At 46.6% G+C, this 18,773-nt stretch overlaps 1 protein-coding gene across 5 annotated transcripts in view; it reads right to left on the bottom strand.

The window, feature by feature from the left end:
- Positions 1–18,773, bottom strand: part of RSPH14 (radial spoke head 14 homolog) — a 218,354-nt gene that overhangs the window by 199,158 nt on the left and 423 nt on the right. For 3 of the 5 annotated variants that reach the window (XM_088477881.1, XM_088477878.1, XM_088477880.1), the window contains exons 2-3: positions 17,623–17,864; positions 4,617–4,719 (exon numbers count right to left, since the gene is read on the bottom strand). In XM_088477881.1, the coding sequence (XP_088334007.1) occupies positions 4,617–4,719; positions 17,623–17,821 (302 nt within the window). In that variant the 5' untranslated portion in view covers positions 17,822–17,864. Of the gene's footprint in view, positions 1–4,616; positions 4,720–17,622; positions 17,865–18,567; positions 18,772–18,773 lie in introns of those variants that run through there. The other 2 variants (XM_088477879.1, XM_088477882.1) reach the window with 2 other exon arrangements.

Below are 18,773 nucleotides of genomic sequence, written 5' to 3'. Positions count from 1 at the left end.
ATCAATAGTGATCTCCCATGTCAGTGCATCTTTTGGGGGGTGTCAGGCTAATTTCCCCATATCTGCCAGCACTTTTCGCCTGTTTGAGTTTCGCCGGGACGTGTTTTCGCGTCCTTTAGTATTGAATACGGGGATAAGCGGGGACGTGTGCGATACTTTTTCGCATGCAAAACCAGCGATGTCGGCGAAAAGTCCGGCATGCGAAAAAGTACTGGACTTTTCGCTTCTAATTGAATATCCCCCTTAGTCATCTGTGCCCAGCATGTCATTACAGTAGCCGACACTTTACCAACCTGTGCATAGCAAGTGCCTTTGATTCCAGACACACTGGCCCACCTGCACCCTCCATGTGACCGATACATTGACATAGTAGCGCTCAGAATGTTCCAGTTGTGTCTAGTACATTCATTTATGCTGTCAGCTTTTCTTGGAGTGCCCAACACATATACCCATATATCCAACATAAGCTTTGTACATTTACCAACCTTTGAAAAAGCAGACTATTCATATACAGCAAAATGCGTTAATGTTGTTTGCTATCACCCACCAAGTGACCTACACCCTCAAAGCTTGAACCAACTTGCTGGATACTGAAAGTGTTGCCATCACTTCGGATTTATACTCCATCCTCATTCCTTTGGACTGGACCAGATCTACACACCGCGAACATCTGAGGGCTCCAAGCTCTGCACATGGAATTCATATGCTAATAGGATCATCCCTCTACCGGTGAAAAGCCTTGGTAAATACCTATTAGACAGTCCTATTTCTCAGGAGGAGATTGACTATTTGTGCATTCTATTTACCTGATCATTGAATCCGGAAGTATTTATAGGAACAGGCCATGCATTTGTGGACAATCACTAGGGTGAGGCACCTTGCTCATATATGTTATTTTATCTTGAATGTGAATTTATTTTATTAAAATGAATTTTTATATTTTTAACTATATGTATAGAATTGTCTACTCAATTTAGCGCTACTATATTGTTTCTTTGTTCATCTTCTAAGGGTCTGACTACCCCTATTTGCTAGTGGCCGCTTGGAAAATCAGACCATTTCAGCGCTTGTATACAACCTTATTGGTATTTTCGATTTGCATACCACCACTTACAAATTGCACAGTGCTGTGTAAAATGACAGCACATTACAAATACCACCTGATAAGAATATTAATAAAAGTCAGGTGGAATACCCCAGAGTATATTTTTGGATTAAAACAAAAACATTTTGCCATAACAGAGACTTGATGCTAAAAAAAAAAAAAAAATTTTTTTGCTGGGTGAATCTAGGATACACTTATGTCAGAGGGCTCATTTACTAACACTGCACTTCGCTACAACTATTGCAGTAAACAATAACAACTAATCAGCCACTTGATTTCATTGTCTAATTTTGCATTAGATAAAAGCTAACTGAGTTTGGTTTATGTTATTTAAGCCCCTATTCAGTTTGAGCGAACCCGCGATACTTTTCCGCCTCCCGGACTTTTCGCCTACATCGCGTGTTTTGCAGGCGGAAAAGTATTGTGCGCGTGCCCGCATATCCCCGTATTCAAATTGAAAGTAGGCGAAAACAGGACCTGGCGAAACTTTAAAACAAGCGGAAAGTAGTGTCAGATTTGGGGAAATCAGCCTGACACCCCCCAAAAGATGCTCTGACATGGGGGTTAGCTATGGTTACCCCCGATTTGGCTTGCTGAAGGTATTTGGTGTTTTTAAACGGGCTCAATAGCTGCTAAATAGCGTTTTTGTATAAGTGGTGAAGAATAGTATTCAGGAGGTTTTTTTGCAGAAAATAACTTATCCCAGCATATTTATAAGTTGCTAACGTTAACTTGAAAAAATCGTGAAAAATCCACCTGCCCCAAGCCCCTGCAATGAAAAAAACACCTGGGGCATACTTGGTGAGCCCCCCAGAGTCTAGTTCACTAGTTTTTAACTTTGTCCCCCAACTTTTTTTTTTTTTCGCCCCCAAATTCAAAGTGATTTTTTTTGGGGTGTTCTTAAGTGGTTTTTTTTTTTATTTTTGACACAGTTTACCAATGGGGGACTGTCTGAAGGCTGCACAGGAGTTCCCTTAACGTTGCACCCCAAAACCCCATCTGCACTTTTTTCCGCCTGCTATTCATAGGCAAAACTTTTCCGCTTATTACATTGCATTGACTTTCCGCCTAGGCAAAAAGTCTTCCAAATTGAATACGGCGATACTTTTCCGCCGGGCGAAATGACGTCATCGGAGAATCTTTTCCGCAGATTCCGGCTTTTCGTCTCAAATTGAATACGAGCCTTAGTGTGATTTTCCTGTCCATAAATGATCCAAACAAAGGACTAGCATGGGACACACCAAACAAAGGACTAGCATGGGACACATCAAACAAAGGACCAGCATGGGACACACCAAACAAAGGACTAGCATGGGACACACCAAACAAAGGACCAGCATGGGACACACCAAACAAAGGACCAGCATGGGACACACCAAGCAAAGGACCAGCATGGGACACACCAAACAAAGGACCAGCATGGGACACACCAAGCAAAGGACCAGCTTGGGACACACCAAGCAAAGGACCAGCTTGGGACACACCAAACAAAGGACCAGCATGGGCACACCAAACAAAGGACCAGCATGGGACACACCAAGCAAAGGACCAGCTTGGGACACACCAAACAAAGGACCAGCATGGGACACATCAAACAAAGGACCAGCATGGGACACACCAAACAAAGGACTAGCATGGGACACACCAAACAAAGGACCAGCATGGGACACACCAAACAAAGGACCAGCATGGGACACACCAAGCAAAGGACCAGCATGGGACACACCAAGCAAAGGACCAGCATGGGACACACCAAACAAAGGACCAGCATGGGACACACCAAGCAAAGGACCAGCTTGGGACACACCAAACAAAGGACCAGCATGGGACACACCAAACAAAGGACCAGCATGGGACACACCAAACAAAGGACCAGCATGGGACACACCAAGCAAAGGACCAGCATGGGACACACCAAACAATGGACCAGCATGGGACACACCAAACAAAGGACCAGCTTGGGACACACCAAACAAAGGACTAGCATAGGAAACACAGTTTTAATAGTTGGGAGGAAAACAGTTGTTAAAAAACAGAAGAACAAAAACAATTTAGTGATCTCCAAGCATGATAGCTATACTATTTAGATGCACCTGTCCTTCACTGAGCAAACACTATTCAGCTATATTGGTGAATACTGGATGAATTAGCACAAATGTAGGTGCTTAAGGTCACAAAAGAATATTTGCTCTGCAGGTGTGGACTTGCATATATGAGCCTTAATGTTTAGTCAATGCGGTTAATGTTTTGACCACATTAACTAAACATTGTGCCCCTTGCAGGCCTTATAGCAACTGATATACATGAAAAAGGTCTGTTTGAATTAGTTGGATATTACAGTAAACCAGGCAACTTCCCCATGAATGCATTTGTGTACTGTAGTGGCATAACTGCAGTGTGTGGTCTCAGTTGTGAATGGGGTTGCTCCACCCGAGGCCCATGCACCGCCCAATCAGGGACTCCTGCTTTGCAGTGAAACAGAAAAGCAGAGGCCCCTAATGAGAAGCACATGTGACCAAGCCACACTCGATCTGAGAAATAAAAAGAGAAGATGCCCAATCTGCTTTTATCAGAGCAGAGCCGTGGGCACGAGGAGCTAGATAAGCATTGCCTGGCTCTCCTCACAAATTGTGCTATGGGGCCTAGCGATGCACAGTTCCACCCTATGTGTAATGCAAATATTTGAAATATTTTGTTCAGCCAATGCCTCTACAATTGGAACAAAGCAATTTGGTCATCCATTTAAGTGGTTAAATCATTTGCTGATCCAGTGGTTTAACCTTTGCTCTAAGGAGCCGGATCGCAATGCCCACAGCCACTAGTAGTTCTTCAGCTTTGGACACCCTTAACCTCCTGACCTGGCCATCCTGCACCAACTCTGATTTTTCTACCACTGAAGATCGGGCTGTGTGCTATACTTTTAAGGTGACTCAATTTGTACACTTTAGCTGCACTTCTGTAAGTAGGCACACTTCCACTAATGTAATAAATACTTCAATCACATGACATGTAATAAAGACAATCCCAAGTCCCATCACTGATTCATTTAAGAGATAAATGAGGATAAACTGAGTGGTATTTTAGAAGAAAAAAGAAAAGTTGAGATGAATCAAGACAGCTGTCATACAGTGGTGGATGGACTTCACTTTTACTCTATCCACCATGCACATTTTCAGCGCATCCACAAACCTGCAGGGGCAGTTCCATGACCGGGCAGGGGCAGTTCCATGACCGGGCAGAGGCAGTTCCATGACCGGGCAGGGGCGTGCACCATAAAGTGCTCTAGGTGGACAAGAAGCTGTACTTGCTGGAATAAAGTGCAGCTCAGAAATTGTTGTGCTTTGTGAATAAACATTACTGTGCGTGGACAGCTTAAAGCTCCTGAGCAACTTAAATCTCTCCAAGCATGATACCAATCCTGTGGCTATCACCTATCCAACCAGTGTGCCTCTTTCTACCCGGCTGCTTCTCATATCATATCTGCATCTCATCACATTCAAAGCTCACTAACCTTCCAGCATTATGACTGGCCATGATGGAAAATACTTCAGTAGTCTTTAGTCGGACAGTGCAGTCTTGGTCATAAAGCAGAGTTTTCAGGCTCTCCATGAAACCTGTGTAGTAAAAACATGTTATAAATTCAGCAGATGGGAAGGGAGGGGATTACACTTTGATAAATGAGAATGCTGTTTTACCTGATTAATATACTTTTTCCTTAATGACTTTAGAAGGATTTTGTATTTTGTTTGCTCTCTTTTATAGTTTTTGGGACTAATACTGAGTTGGCAGAAAAACTAAAATATTAAGTAACTCTACCTTGGCAAATTCATGCTGCACTGCAGGTGGGGTAGATGTAAAATGTGCATTTGCGGGGTACGGTCCTGATACAGAGATGGACGCGGTTAGCACAGCCGCTGTGTACAAAGCCGCTGTGGGCTGTGCTAATATATGCAAAAGCTGCAGGAGGCGTCTTGTGTATATAGAGACCCACTGCCAGCTTCTCTGATCCACTGCTACGTCTGAGGACATAGCATCGGATAAACTGTGTGCACATCGGACGAGTTACTCAGGATGTCCAGTGTAATCACGCTGCAGAGGCCAGTAAAACTTTGTCAGTAGACTCAGACCCTGTCCTCAACATGCCTATAAAATGGGGCTGCTACATTCCTGCTTTGTCAAACGCTCCCCGTCATCACCCTGCCCCCAAATGGTCACAGCCTGTCAGTCAGGCTGCGGCATCCAGGTGACTGCAATAGATGTCGCAGAACGAGAGCTGCGTTAACATCGAGTTAACGTACATCACTAAATCAGGCCCTACATGCAAAGGCAGCCAGTATTTACCCTGCATGCAAAAACAAAATATGAAAATGTATTTGCAACTCTTGTAGCGCAACATGGTTTGTTACAGATTCTAAGTTACTTAATTATTTTGCTTTTACTCCCAACACAAAATCAGCCCCTTTATGTCAATTTAATTTATTTGCTTTTTTTCTTTACCAACCTCCTTTTTCACAGAGAAAGTAATGTAGAGTGTACAGTTACAAGCTTAGTGCTGAGTCGCACTGATCATGCATAACATTAAAATCACGTGGCTAATATTTTCAGGCTCCCCTCATGCCCAGTGCTGTCAAGAGCATGCCAGGGTGGGTACAGGAAAGGAGGGAATGTGGCCAAATTGTACTTCTCCTCAATGTGCAGTGCCGCTGCGTGCTGGAAAAGAGGCAGATTTGTAACCCTAACCTCCCCACCAAGTGCCTAACTATAATCTTCCCTCTAAGTGCCTAAACCTAACCCCCCCTTTCCCGCTGCCTAACCCTAAGTCCCCCAGGGGGGTGCCTAACCCTAACCTCCCCCGGGGGTGCCTAACCCTAACCCCCCCTTCCCCTAGCCTAAACCTAACCCCCCAGGGGGGTGCCTAACTCTAAGTCCCCTCTGGGAACCCTAAACCTAACCCTCCCCCCCGCGTGGCTGTCCGCGCCCGGCGCCCCGGCTTTCCTTCGATCGGTAAGCCGGGTGTCGGGCTCCCGGCGTAGGTCTAATGACCGGTGTCGAGATTTCGGCGCCGGTCATTAGACACCTGCCGGGATTAAACAGTCAGGATGCCGACGGTCGACATTTACACCATCGGCATCCCGACTGCCCGACTGCATCCCGATCATTCACCACCAGTGCCCTCAAAGTATACAGCACAGTACTGTTCTTACTGAAATCATCAGTAAGATGGTAAACCAATATTACCAATATAAAGGGCATTAATATGGTTAAATACCCATTCTCATCTATACACATAAATATTTCATACTCACAAGAACATGGCTAACTTCTAATATGAATTTAGGAGAAACTATATGACTCTAACGTTCAATAAATGTAATATACATTTTTATACTGTACACAAGTACCGTCAGTCCAAATACGGGATCTTTTGGAGGTGTAGGTGACAAGTCCCCTTAACTGTAGAGATATCAAGATTGGGTGTGAATGTGCCTTGAATGTATCCACCAGAGGTGAGCCAATATTTACTCAGGTATAGGCAACCTGTGGCACTCCAGTTATTGTGGAACTACACATATCAGCATACCCTACCAAAGGTTTGCTCTTAGGGCATGCTAAAACTGTGGCAGGGCATGCTGGGATGTGTATATCCACAGTAGCTGGAGTGCCACAGGTTGCCTACCTCTGATTTATTATATGGGCAAAGTACATACATGCATAATATGTGCTCTTATAGGGCTGTATTCATTATGTTAATTACCAGGGTCCGAATGGAGCCGATAATTAACATTCTAACTTGGCGTGATTGCTGGAGCAATTAATCATTGCTCCGTCTCGGAGACAGTTGATCCGAAAACCAGCTGTCTCCCCGAGTTTTTCTCTGCTCCTTTCGAAGAGGTGAAACTAGTGTGGAAGCGTAACCCTAGCGTATGGGGACAGCGGTCCATTCCGGGAGAGAAAGGTATAAGCAGGAGATATCTGTGATACTAGTGTATGAGGACAGCGGGCCATTACAGGAGAGAAAGGTAAGCAGTAGATATCTGTGATACTAGTGTACGGGACAGCGTTCCATTACAGGAGAGAATGGTAAGCAGGAGATATCTGTGATACTAGTGTATGGGGACAGCGGTCCATTCCAGGAGAGAAAGGTAAGCAGGAGATATCTGTGATACTAGTGTATGGGGACAGCGGTGACAGCGGTCCATTACAGGAGAGGAAGGTAAGCAGGAGATATCTGTGATGCTAGTGTATGGGGACAGCTGTCGATTACAGGAGAGGAAGGTAAGCAGGAGATATATGTGATACTAGTGTATGGGGACAGCGGGCCATTACGGGAGAGAAAGGTAAGCAGGAGATATATGTGATACTAGTGTATGGGGACAGCGGGCCATTACAGGAGAGAATGGTAAGCAGGAGATATATGTGAGAGTAGTGTATGGGGACAGCGGTCCATTCCAGGAGAGAAAGGTAAGCAGGAGATATCTGTGATACTAGTGTATGGGGACAGCGGTGACAGCGGTCCATTACAGGAGAGGAAGGTAAGCAGGAGATATATGTGATACTAGTGTATGGGTACAGCGGGCCATTACGGGAGAGAAAGGTAAGCAGGAGATGTATGTGATAGTGGTGTTTGGGGACAGCGGGCCATTACGGGAGAGAAAGGTAAGCAGGAGATATCTGTGATACTAGTGTATGGGGACAGCGGTGACAGCGGTCCATTACAGGAGAGGAAGGTAAGCAGGAGATATCTGTGATGCTAGTGTATGGGGACAGCTGTCGATTACAGGAGAGGAAGGTAAGCAGGAGATATATGTGATACTAGTGTATGGGGACAGCGGGCCATTACGGGAGAGAAAGGTAAGCAGGAGATATATGTGATACTAGTGTATGGGGACAGCGGGCCATTACAGGAGAGAATGGTAAGCAGGAGATATATGTGAGAGTAGTGTATGGGGACAGCGGTCCATTCCAGGAGAGAAAGGTAAGCAGGAGATATCTGTGATACTAGTGTATGGGGACAGCGGTGACAGCGGTCCATTACAGGAGAGGAAGGTAAGCAGGAGATATATGTGATACTAGTGTATGGGTACAGCGGGCCATTACGGGAGAGAAAGGTAAGCAGGAGATGTATGTGATAGTGGTGTTTGGGGACAGCGGGCCATTACGGGAGAGAAAGGTAAGCAGGAGATATATGTGATACTAGTGTATGGGGACAGCGGTCCATTACGGGAGAGAAAGGTAAGCAGGAGATATATGTGAGAGTAGTGTATGGGGACAGCGGTCCATTATGGGAGAGAAAGGTAAGCAGGAGATATATGTGATACTAGTGTATGGGTACAGTGGGCCATTACGGGAGAGAAAGGTAAGCAGGAGATATCTGTGATATTAGTGTATGGGGACAGCGGGCCATTATGGGAGAGAAAGGTAAGCAGGAGATAAATGTGATACTAGTGTATGGGTACAGTGGGCCATTACGGGAGAGAAAGGTAAGCAGGAGATATCTGTGATATTAGTGTATGGGGACAGCGGGCCATTATGGGAGAGAAAGGTAAGCAGGAGATATATGTGATACTAGTGTATGGGTACAGTGGGCCATTACGGGAGAGAAAGGTAAGCAGGAGATATCTGTGATATTAGTGTATGGGGACAGCGGGCCATTATGGGAGAGAAAGGTAAGCAGGAGATAAATGTGATACTAGTGTATGGGTACAGTGGGCCATTACGGGAGAGAAAGGTAAGCAGGAGATATCTGTGATATTAGTGTATGGGGACAGCGGGCCATTATGGGAGAGAAAGGTAAGCAGGAGATAAATGTGATATCTCCTGCATTACCTTTTTGATGAATGGCCCAAAAACTTAATTTCTACAAAAGCAGCAGCTGCTTTTGTAGAAATTAAGTGATGATGAACAGACCCCTTAAACTACAAAGTCTTATACTTGTTGACGGAACCCTGCTCCTTCCTATGGAGTTCCAGGGATGTGAATAGGGATCCGAGGTGATCCCTATGCCGCCTCCACACTGCCTCCCCAGTGGCCTTTTGCATGCCTGACCTCCAGTCACTTATGTGCAGAAGCTAGCAACAGGGGAGGTAAGTAATAATCGTAGGGACAGCTGCTTTTCGTAGCAGCTGTCCCCGCACCAGAGCAATGCTGAATTGCTCCAATGATAAGTATCCCCCACGGCCCCGAAGATGAATAGACCCCTAAGAATTGGCAAGAGGGATATGAGTTATGTAGCTCACCCTATTGTGATTTTAAGTAATTGCTATATCAAAGAGCCATATAGTGACCAATATTTCTATGTCACAGAGCCATCTTGTGGTTTACAATAAAAATACACTTGGATCATCAGGATTTTTTGATAATCCATTTTGTACATCCTCAATATTAATTCACTGTCCCCACAGACCATCAAAATCACAAACCGAATAAAATCAGCAGCTTTAGCACAATAGTAGCAAAATTAATCTTCACATTTGGCAGCTTCCTGACAAATACATCAGTTTAAATGGGATGCGGTCAATATCCCGGCAAAGGGGATGCCTGCGCTTAGCATACCAGCGCCGGAAACCCAACGCCTGTCAGAATCCTGGCTCCATCATCCTGACCGCAGGCATTCCTAAGGTAAGTTTGAGGGTTATGAGGAGGGTTAGGGTTTAGGTTAGGCACAAGGGGGGTGGTTTGGGTTAGGCACTGGGGGGGGGAGGGTTAGGTTTAGGGAGGGGGAGGTTAGGTTTAGGCAAAAGGGGGGAGATTAGGTTTAGGTCCCGGGGAGTGAGGGTTATGGTTAGGGGTAGGAGTACGAGAAGAGTTAGGATACCTAACGACATGTGTAGGTATCCTAACCCTGAGCGCCGGATTCCCGTACCCAACACGGTACAATGTGGTATATATAAATATATAGTAAAAACAAAGCAAAGAGGGGCGTTTAGTGCATTAAAAGTGTATTAAACACTGTCAATTAAAAGTAGTGATCACTGCTCGAGATGTGCTCGCACCCAGTAAAAATACTCTGTGTGCTGGTTACAATAAACAATATACCCAAGGCATACACCAACCGTTCTCATGGGATACCTCCAGGACATACGACCCACCCTGGAAGTTACTGCCGGGAACTGCAGCATGCCGAAGCCACAAGGAGACGAGGTGGCTGAAGGAGACACCGAGCAGGAACGAGATTGCATCAATCAGGCCACGCACTAACGCGTTTTGTCAGATGACTTCGTCAGAGGGCTTTTTATGCAATGTGGTAACCAGCCCACAGAGTATTTTTACTAGGTACGAGTACGTCTCGAGAAGTAATCACTACTTTTAATTGAGAGTGTTTCATAAACTTTTAATGCACTATGGAGCACCACTCTTTGCTTTGTTTTTACTAGATACTTGACCTGTGGGATCTAGGATTTCTGAATATAGGAGGCAGCAGTTGTCCACTATATCACCTTGGATATTGGTGATTTTACACCTTTGCACGTGTTGTAAGGTGTTGGTGAACAGGACGGTACACTGAACAACTTTTTGTAAATGGGTCATTCTGAAAAGCTCAGTGACTTCAAGCGTGGTACTGTTATTGTATGCCACCTGTGCAATAAGATGGTTCGTGAAATTTCATCCCTGCTGAATATTCTACGGTCAACTTTAAGTGATATTATTAGAAAATGAGAGTTATGGTAAAACTTTGTTAACTCTCTTTCTTCAACGTCCATAGGGTCTACAGGGATACCATGGGGTGTAGATGGAGGATAAGGTCCGGACACCAAACAGTTAAGCTTTTAACTGCTAGGATGCAATGGTCCCTCCCCCATAAACCCCGCCCCTGAGGTAAATCAGTTTGTTAACAAGCCCAAGGCAGGAGGAGGAGAGGAGAGAAGGAAGACTGGTACACAGAAGAATCACACTCTCACATCAAAGAGACTGGAAACCGGTGACCAGGAAACCCAACCCACAGAAGCCAGGGGCGTCCGGGGGGCGGGCGCCTTGTGGACCCTATGGACTTCGAAGAAAGAGAGTTAACAAAGGTAAGTTTTGCCATAACTCTCATTTTCTTCAGGGTCCATAGGGATCCACAGGGATACCATAGGGATGTCCCATAGCAGTATTCAAGGGTAAGGACACTCCTGAGCTGAGAGGAGTATCCTGCGTCCAAATGAAGCATCCTGAGATGCAAAGGTCTCAAAGGCATAAAACCTAAGAAAGGTGTGGACAGAGAACCACGTGGCCGACTTACAAAGCTGTTCAGCTGAGGTGCCACAGCGAGCTGCCCACGAGGGTCCCACAGAGCGAGTGAAATGAGCAGAGACGGTAGCCGGCACGGGAAGGCCCGTCTGTGTGTAAGCCTGTGAGATGGTCATGCAAAGCAATCTGGCCAGAGTCTGTTTGTTAGCTGGCCATGCCTTCTTATGGAATCCATAGAGGACAAATAGGGAATCTGTTTTCCGAGGAGAACTTGTACGGTAAACGTAGATCCTGAGAGCGCGGACCACATCCAAGGAGGCCTCACCTGCCGAGAGGTCTGGTGATTGGAAGGCCTGGACTACGATTTCCCCATTAATATGGAAATGAGAAACAACCTTGGAAAGGAAGTCAGGACGAGTTCGAAGAACAGCCCTGTCCTGATGAAAGATCAGAAATGGGGAGCAAAAGGAAAGTGCCCCTAAATTTGACACCCTACAGGCGGACGCAAGAGCCAGAAGAAAGAGTCTGCTGTGTGCCCCTTTGATTTCCACAGATTCCAGGGGTTCACATGGATGGCCCTGAAAGACCCGGAGAACCACTGACAAATCCCATGGCGCCACTGGATTGACAAAGGGAGGTTGAATACGGAGGACACCCTGAAGGAATGTGTGAACATCCGGCATTGGAGCAATTCTGCGCTGGAACCAAATGGACAGAGCAGAGTCATGCAATTTCAGCGAGGCCAGGCGGAGTCCTAGGCCCAATCCTGCTTGAAGGAGGGCCAGGACTCTAGAGACCCTAAAAACTTGAGGATCAAAACTTCTGGTAGCACACCACTGGAAGTATGTTTGCCATACTCTATGATAGATCAGGGCAGAGGTCGGCTTAAGTGCTCTGAGCATAGTCTGGACCACCGAGCTAGAAAATCCTTTGGACCTTAGGAGGGATGTCTCAAGAGCCACGCCGTCAAAGACAGACGGGCCAGGTCCGGATGTAGTTATGGACCTTGAGACAACAGGTCCGGATGTTGAGGAAGTAGGAGAAGAGCATCTATGGAGAGGCTGTGAAGATCGGCGTACCAATGTCGCCTGGGCCAGGCTGGAGCCACCAGCAGGACAATGCCTCCGTCTTACTTGAACTTCCGAAGGACTCGAGGAAGAAGGGAGACTGGAGGGAATAGGTACGGCCAGATGGAAGGTCCACTTCACTGACAGGGCATCTACGCAGGCTGCTTCGGCATCCCTTGTTTTGGACCCGTACACTGGCAGCTTGCGATTGTGTCGGGAGGCCATGAGGTCCACCTCTGGCAGGCCATACTTGTCCACTAGGAGTTGAAAAACCTTTGGGTGGACAGACCATTCGCCAGCATGCACATCGTGATGGCTGAGGAAGTCCACTTCCCAGTTGAGAACTCAAAAAAATGAACACCGCGGAGATGGCCGAGAGGGGTGACCTTCGGACAATGCGAGAATGCATGACACTTCTGCCATTGCTGAACGGATTCGAGTACCTCCTTGGTGATTGATGTAGGCCACTGCTGTGGCATTGTCGGATTGCCCTTGTAGAGGCTTGCCCTGAAGAATGTCCTGAGCCAGAGTGAGGGGTCAGTAGATGGCTCGGAGTTCCAATACATTGATTGTCAGGGTCGACTCGACCGATGTCCAACGGCCCTGGAAGGAGAGTTAACCGGCCACTGCGCCCCAGCCCCGGAGGCTTGCGTCCTTTGTAAGGAGTACCTACTCCGGGATCCAAAGGGGTGACCCTTGGCTAGGTTGGACATCTGTAATCACCAGGAGAGGGACAGACGAACCTCTGGAGAGAGAATCATTGTCTGGGATCTGATCCGATGGGGTAACCTGTTCCATCTGGAGAACATTAGGTATTGCAGAGGCCTGGAATGGAACTGAGCGTACTCCACCATGTTGAAGGTGGATACCATGGATCCCAGAAACTGCATTGCTGAGTGAACTGAGACTCAGCGACTGTGAAGTAATCTGCGCACTCGTCGTTAAAGTGTGGAGATCTTGTCTGTCAGGAAGAGTCTCTGAGCTTGAGAATCCAAAAGAGCCCCCAGATGGACCATCCTTTGTGAAGGGCTCAGGCAGGACTTTTTCCAGTTGATTCACCAGTCATGTCTCTTTAGGAAGGCAATGGTTATCTGAAGATGGCATTGAAGAACCCCTGGGGAGCGTGCTAAGAGCAAGAGGTCGTCCAGGTATGGTAGCAGCCTGACTCCCGGACAACGCAGGTGGGCTGCCATGACTGCCATACTTTTGGGAAAGACCCGTGGTGCTGTAGAAAGTCCAAAGGGCAGAGCCTGAAATTGGAAATGTTGCTGTAGTACAGCAAACCGGAGATAACGCTGATAAGAGGGCGTTATAGGTACATGTAGGCAAGCTTCCTGAATATCCAGAGATACCATAAAGTCCCCCGGCTCCATAGCTAGTACAATAGAGTGCAGGGTTTCCATACGCAATCTGGGCACCCTCATGAATTTGTTCAGGGATTTGAGGTTGAGGATAGGCCGATAAGACCCGTTTGGTTTCTGCACCAGAAACGGTAGAATAATAACCGTTCCCTTGCTGCGATAGTGGAACTGGAACTATTACCCCCACTTGCAGCAAGGACTGAATGGCTTTCTGGATAAGCAGGACCTGGCTCAGTGGGAGGGCCTGTGTAGAAAAACTGGTGGGGTGGCCATCTTAGGAATCAGAGGGCGCACCCGTGAGAGACCACTTCTTGTACCCAAGCGTCTGTGGTGGTTTGACGCCAGCACTGGACAAATTGAACAAGTTGGCCTTCTACTCTGGGGTCCCCCAGGGGGAGGCCCGCCCCGTCAAGCTGAAGGTTTGTCCTCAGATTTGGAGCAAGACGTCGGATGGCCCAGGTCTGCTTGGTCCTGGGCTTAGCGGCCCTTGTGGAAGCAGATTGCAGAGGAAATGACTGTCCCTTAGGCTTTCCATGGGGACGAAAGGTCCTGAAGGACATTGTCCGAGGCATTGCAGTAGTTGCTGAGGGCAGAAAAGCAGTTTTTGATGCTGCCAAAGTGGCTACAATCTTGTCTAGATCTGGGCCAAACAGGATCTCACCAGTGTAAGGTAATGATTCTAAGACCTTCTTAGAGTCTGAATCCGCCTTCCATGACTGTAGCCAAAGAGTGCGGCGGGCAGACACCGACGTAGCCGATGCTCTAGAGGCCAGGAGACTAGCATTCAAGGTCGCTTCTCTGATATAGGAAGCTGCATCTCTTATGTGAGCTATATAAGACATCTGATCCCTAGATGCCTCTAGGGAGAAAGACTATTCTAGGGCATCTGCCCAGCTCTCAATTGTTTTTGCCACCCAGGCAATAGCCATGGTTGGGCGAGATTCAGTATCAGAGAGATCGTCAGTGTCTTCTGCCTCAGATATCTCAGATTCTGAAAGTTGCATAGACTGTGAAGACAACACAGTACGCTTCGTATGTTTACTGGGTAGGGGCTTCTCACCCTGCAACATATTTTGAAAGGCTGTAGAGGAAGCTGCTAGACTCTGATCAGAAGTAGAGAGGACATCTACCCATGGAGGTACCGGTACTGCCTGTACCTTTTGAGGCAACCCCATAGGGGTACTTACTGCCGAGACTGTCAGGCGGTCTGCAATAGTAGCTAACACCTGAGTCAGGGATGCCCATGGAGGCTCCTGGGGCAAACAAGACGTACCTAGTGTAATATAACACGTTGTACATAGTCCATCCTGGACAACATCCTCCTCATTCAAGTTTGCTGCACAGGATTTGCATGACAGCAATGTAGGTGCAGTCACGACAGAATACACCAAATACAAATGGGCATGCAAACACTATTATGCGACAGAATACACCAAATACAAATGGGTATGCAGACGCTATTATGCGACAGTGTATACAAATGGGTATGCAGTATAGTGATCCTGCCTATGCTTAAATAAATAAGCTGCAGGAGAGTACAGCACAGGATATGGTACTGTGTAGAGTGCAACCAAACAGTATGTGACAGCCTGCACATTTATAAGTAAAAGTGAAGTATAGTAGACCCTGAATACACCGGTATGATAAGGTTATAGTGAGAGGAAAGGGAAAGGCATAGGCTGATAGATTAGGAAAATCATACAGACAGGCAGCGCTAGCAAAAGTCACATACTATGCAGAAAAACACTAACTGCAAAAGGGCGCTACATTCAACTACTCAGACGCATTGTCTGGTAGGCTATAGCGTTACATAACCTGACTCCTGGGAGAGGTATGTAGGGGGGACCGGACCCAGCGTTTTCCAGAGAGAGCTGTGGCTGAGCCTGCAGAAAATAGCCGACGGAGACTTCTGAGGGGGCGGTGTCCGAGGAGGAGAGCAGCTCAGAGTGTCCAGACCGCGGTGGAATGGCACCTTGAGCTGGGGGAGGGGCCACTGTAATAGGGAATGCTGACCTCCCCTGGCTGATTTTTGACCCCTGGGACGCTGGATTCCCGCACCATATGTACCCTCATGGTCTAGTGGATCATGTGGTCAAGGCAGGTGTTCACTCTTAGCACCTCCGGTCTGTCCCCTGAGACCGAAGGCAAGACTGCACAACCGCGGGCTACCGCAAGCGGTAACCCGCCTTACCTGTCCCCTGCATCCGAGTTGCAGTCTGGGGTCCTCCGCGAGGCCGGCTAGCAAGGTCCCCCGGGGCTCCACCGAAAGTACCAAGCGATGCTATGGAGTTGCGGCGCCCGGAGGGGTGATGGAGTGGCAGCACAGACGTCCTAAGGACAGTCTGAGGCTGCGCACTCAGTAATAAATATAAATAAAATTAGAAATCATAAAAATAAGCTTTGGGCTGCATAAGGCAGCCACTGTTATATAAGGTGATCCGAGCTCCTGCCAGACAGCAAACTGATTTGCCTCAGGCTCAGGGGCGGGATAAATATATGTTGCCTCCTGGCAGTTGAAAGCTTAACTGTTTGGTGTCCGGTCCTTATCCACCACCTACACCCCATGGTATCCCTGTGGATCCCTATGGACCCTGAAGAAGAAAGTGGAAGCGTTTAGGACCAACAGCAGCTCAGCCACGAAGTGGTAGACCACGAAAAATCACAGAGTGGGGTCAACTACTGCTAAGCGCATGGGACCCGCTCGGAAGTTGCTGTCACTCGCTGGCAAAAAGGGGCCGGTTATTTAAGTGAAGTGCTCGCACTGCGTCACGTAAGGACGCCCACTATGTTTTAGAGAGCTACAGCATAGTGTGCTCGCAAGTGTATGAAGACGCCCCCTTGCCACTCGCAACACACGTCATCTCCGGGAAATGAAGGATTAATCGGGATCATCGTGAGCCATCGGAGCTGCTCGCAGCCTTGAGGTTGCCTTAACCTGCCGCAAGCACAGCGATCAGTGCTGGCTGAAATAGATGCAGGTGATGTGAACAATGATGCTACTTTGCTAATTATGCACGCCCTTTAAACTGCGTTTTGGCGGCCTGACACGCCTGCGTTCACTCCTCCACTCCCCCGTTCACAAGCACCTTCCCCTGTTACCACCAACAAATGGCATTATCTGTCACTCAAAGTAGCGACCTGATAGTGGCTTACGGGCAACCAAAATCAGATCGCAACGAATGGCTTGCACACGCGCACTGCGAATTATACGCATGCGCAGATGGGCGAAAATCACTCAGAGCGAGCGATCGCGCCTTAGCGAGTGGGTCTGAATCAGGTCCATGGTGCGTAAAAGTCCCCAACGTTCTGCTGATTCCATAGCTGAAGAGTTCCAACTTCTACTGGCATTAATGTAAGCACAAAAACTGTACGGCAAGAGCTTAATGGAATGGGTTTCCATGGGCGAGCAGCTGCATGCAAGCCTCACATCACCAAGTCCAATGCCAAGCGTCGGATGGAGTGGTGTAAAGCACACCAACACTGGACTGTGTAGCAGTGGAAACGTGATCTGTGGAGTGATGAATCACGCTTCTATGTTTGGCAGTTACATGGGCGAGTCTGGGTTTGGAGGATGCCGGGAGAACGTTACCTACCTGACTGCATTGTTTCAACTGTGAAGTTTGGTGGAACAATGCAGAAACAGTACAAAATCCAAGAAGAGTGGAAGCTGTTATAGCTGCATAAAGGGGACCATCTCCACATTAAAGTATATGTATTTGAATACAATGTCATAAACCAATAAACTTACTGAAATGTCAGATATAAATCTGCCTGTGTATTGATTTTTTGTGAGCTGCATGCCGCCACCATTGGTTTGAGTATATTGTATGTATATGGTGTTACCAATGTGTACAGCTTGGTAAATTTGCTGGTGCTTTATCAATAAAGGAAACAAATATTATGTGAGGGGCAGACTTACCCAATCGCACTGCCTGGTAGACATTCTCTGGATCATGCACAAGGTCACAAAGTGCCATTAGAGCTCTCTGCCGTGTGATTAACTCGGGGTTCAACAGCTCCTCATTAACTTTTGGTAAAGCCCTCTGTCCAAAAGCAATTGGGGCTTTGGTGGGGTCGATGTTAGGTGGTAAGTAAGTGGATATTCTGGCTTCAGCCATTCCTGTTTTACAGTAAAGCAGGACTTGCACGAATGTACTTGATCTAAGATAAAAACATGAACGTTACTGTATTGAGGGTGGTAGTATGAAAGTGCTGACTATATGTATCAAAGCTTGATGTGAGATAAAATTGTGAGATATATATCACCAACCAATCAGCTTCTAACTTACATGTTACAGGCTGTGTCTAAGAAATTATAGTTTGGGTCTGATTGGTTGGTGATATATATTTCACTATTTTATCTCACATCAAGCTTTGATACATATGCCCCTAAGACTACATGCCCATTTGGGTAAAAAACATGCATTTCTAATGTAAGTTACTCACATGTAAAAGGATGTGAAAATAACAATCATGTGACCGTACAACTGTACATTTTTACATACACTGCACTTCATTATTTTTATTGGTTCTTGTTTTATTTCAGTGTGTCTACATCAACACAGTTGAAAAACTTATCTTAATGGCAGTGTATTGTAAATGCAAGGAGATGCACGTAAGGAGGTTTTACATATGTATTGCCTCAAACAAGATAACAACCCCTTGTTTTGTCACAGAAGCAGGTTTAAAATAAACAAAAACAGATTGAACGCAAATTTTAAATATCTATCGTGTGCATTCATAAACACAATGCAATGTATAGGTTTTATTACTGACGTTTTAAGTTAACATATTATTATTATTATTATTATTAATTATTATTATTATTATAAAAATACATTGCAAATAGCCATTGTGTACATACCATAAAAACATGCAGGAGTATTGTGTAATATATGTATCGCATCTGAGTCTGGCTGCTCTCAATTAAGCTATGTAGCACAATTCTTGAGTTCTGGGTACACTTATAAAGCTGGCAGTCTTTGTGCTGGTTAGGTACATGGCAGGGTTACCAGCAGGGGGAATGTAGCCCTGCCATAGTGACTTGTGATGCCTGTGTGTCAGGGTAAA

Source organism: Taudactylus pleione, unplaced genomic scaffold (assembly GCF_031769625.1).
Source record: "Taudactylus pleione unplaced genomic scaffold, aTauple2 ptg000205l, whole genome shotgun sequence".
In the NCBI taxonomy this organism is placed as follows: domain Eukaryota; kingdom Metazoa; phylum Chordata; class Amphibia; order Anura; family Myobatrachidae; genus Taudactylus; species Taudactylus pleione.
Note: the sequence above shows the minus strand (reverse complement) of the source record. Positions and strands in the feature narration are given on the sequence as shown.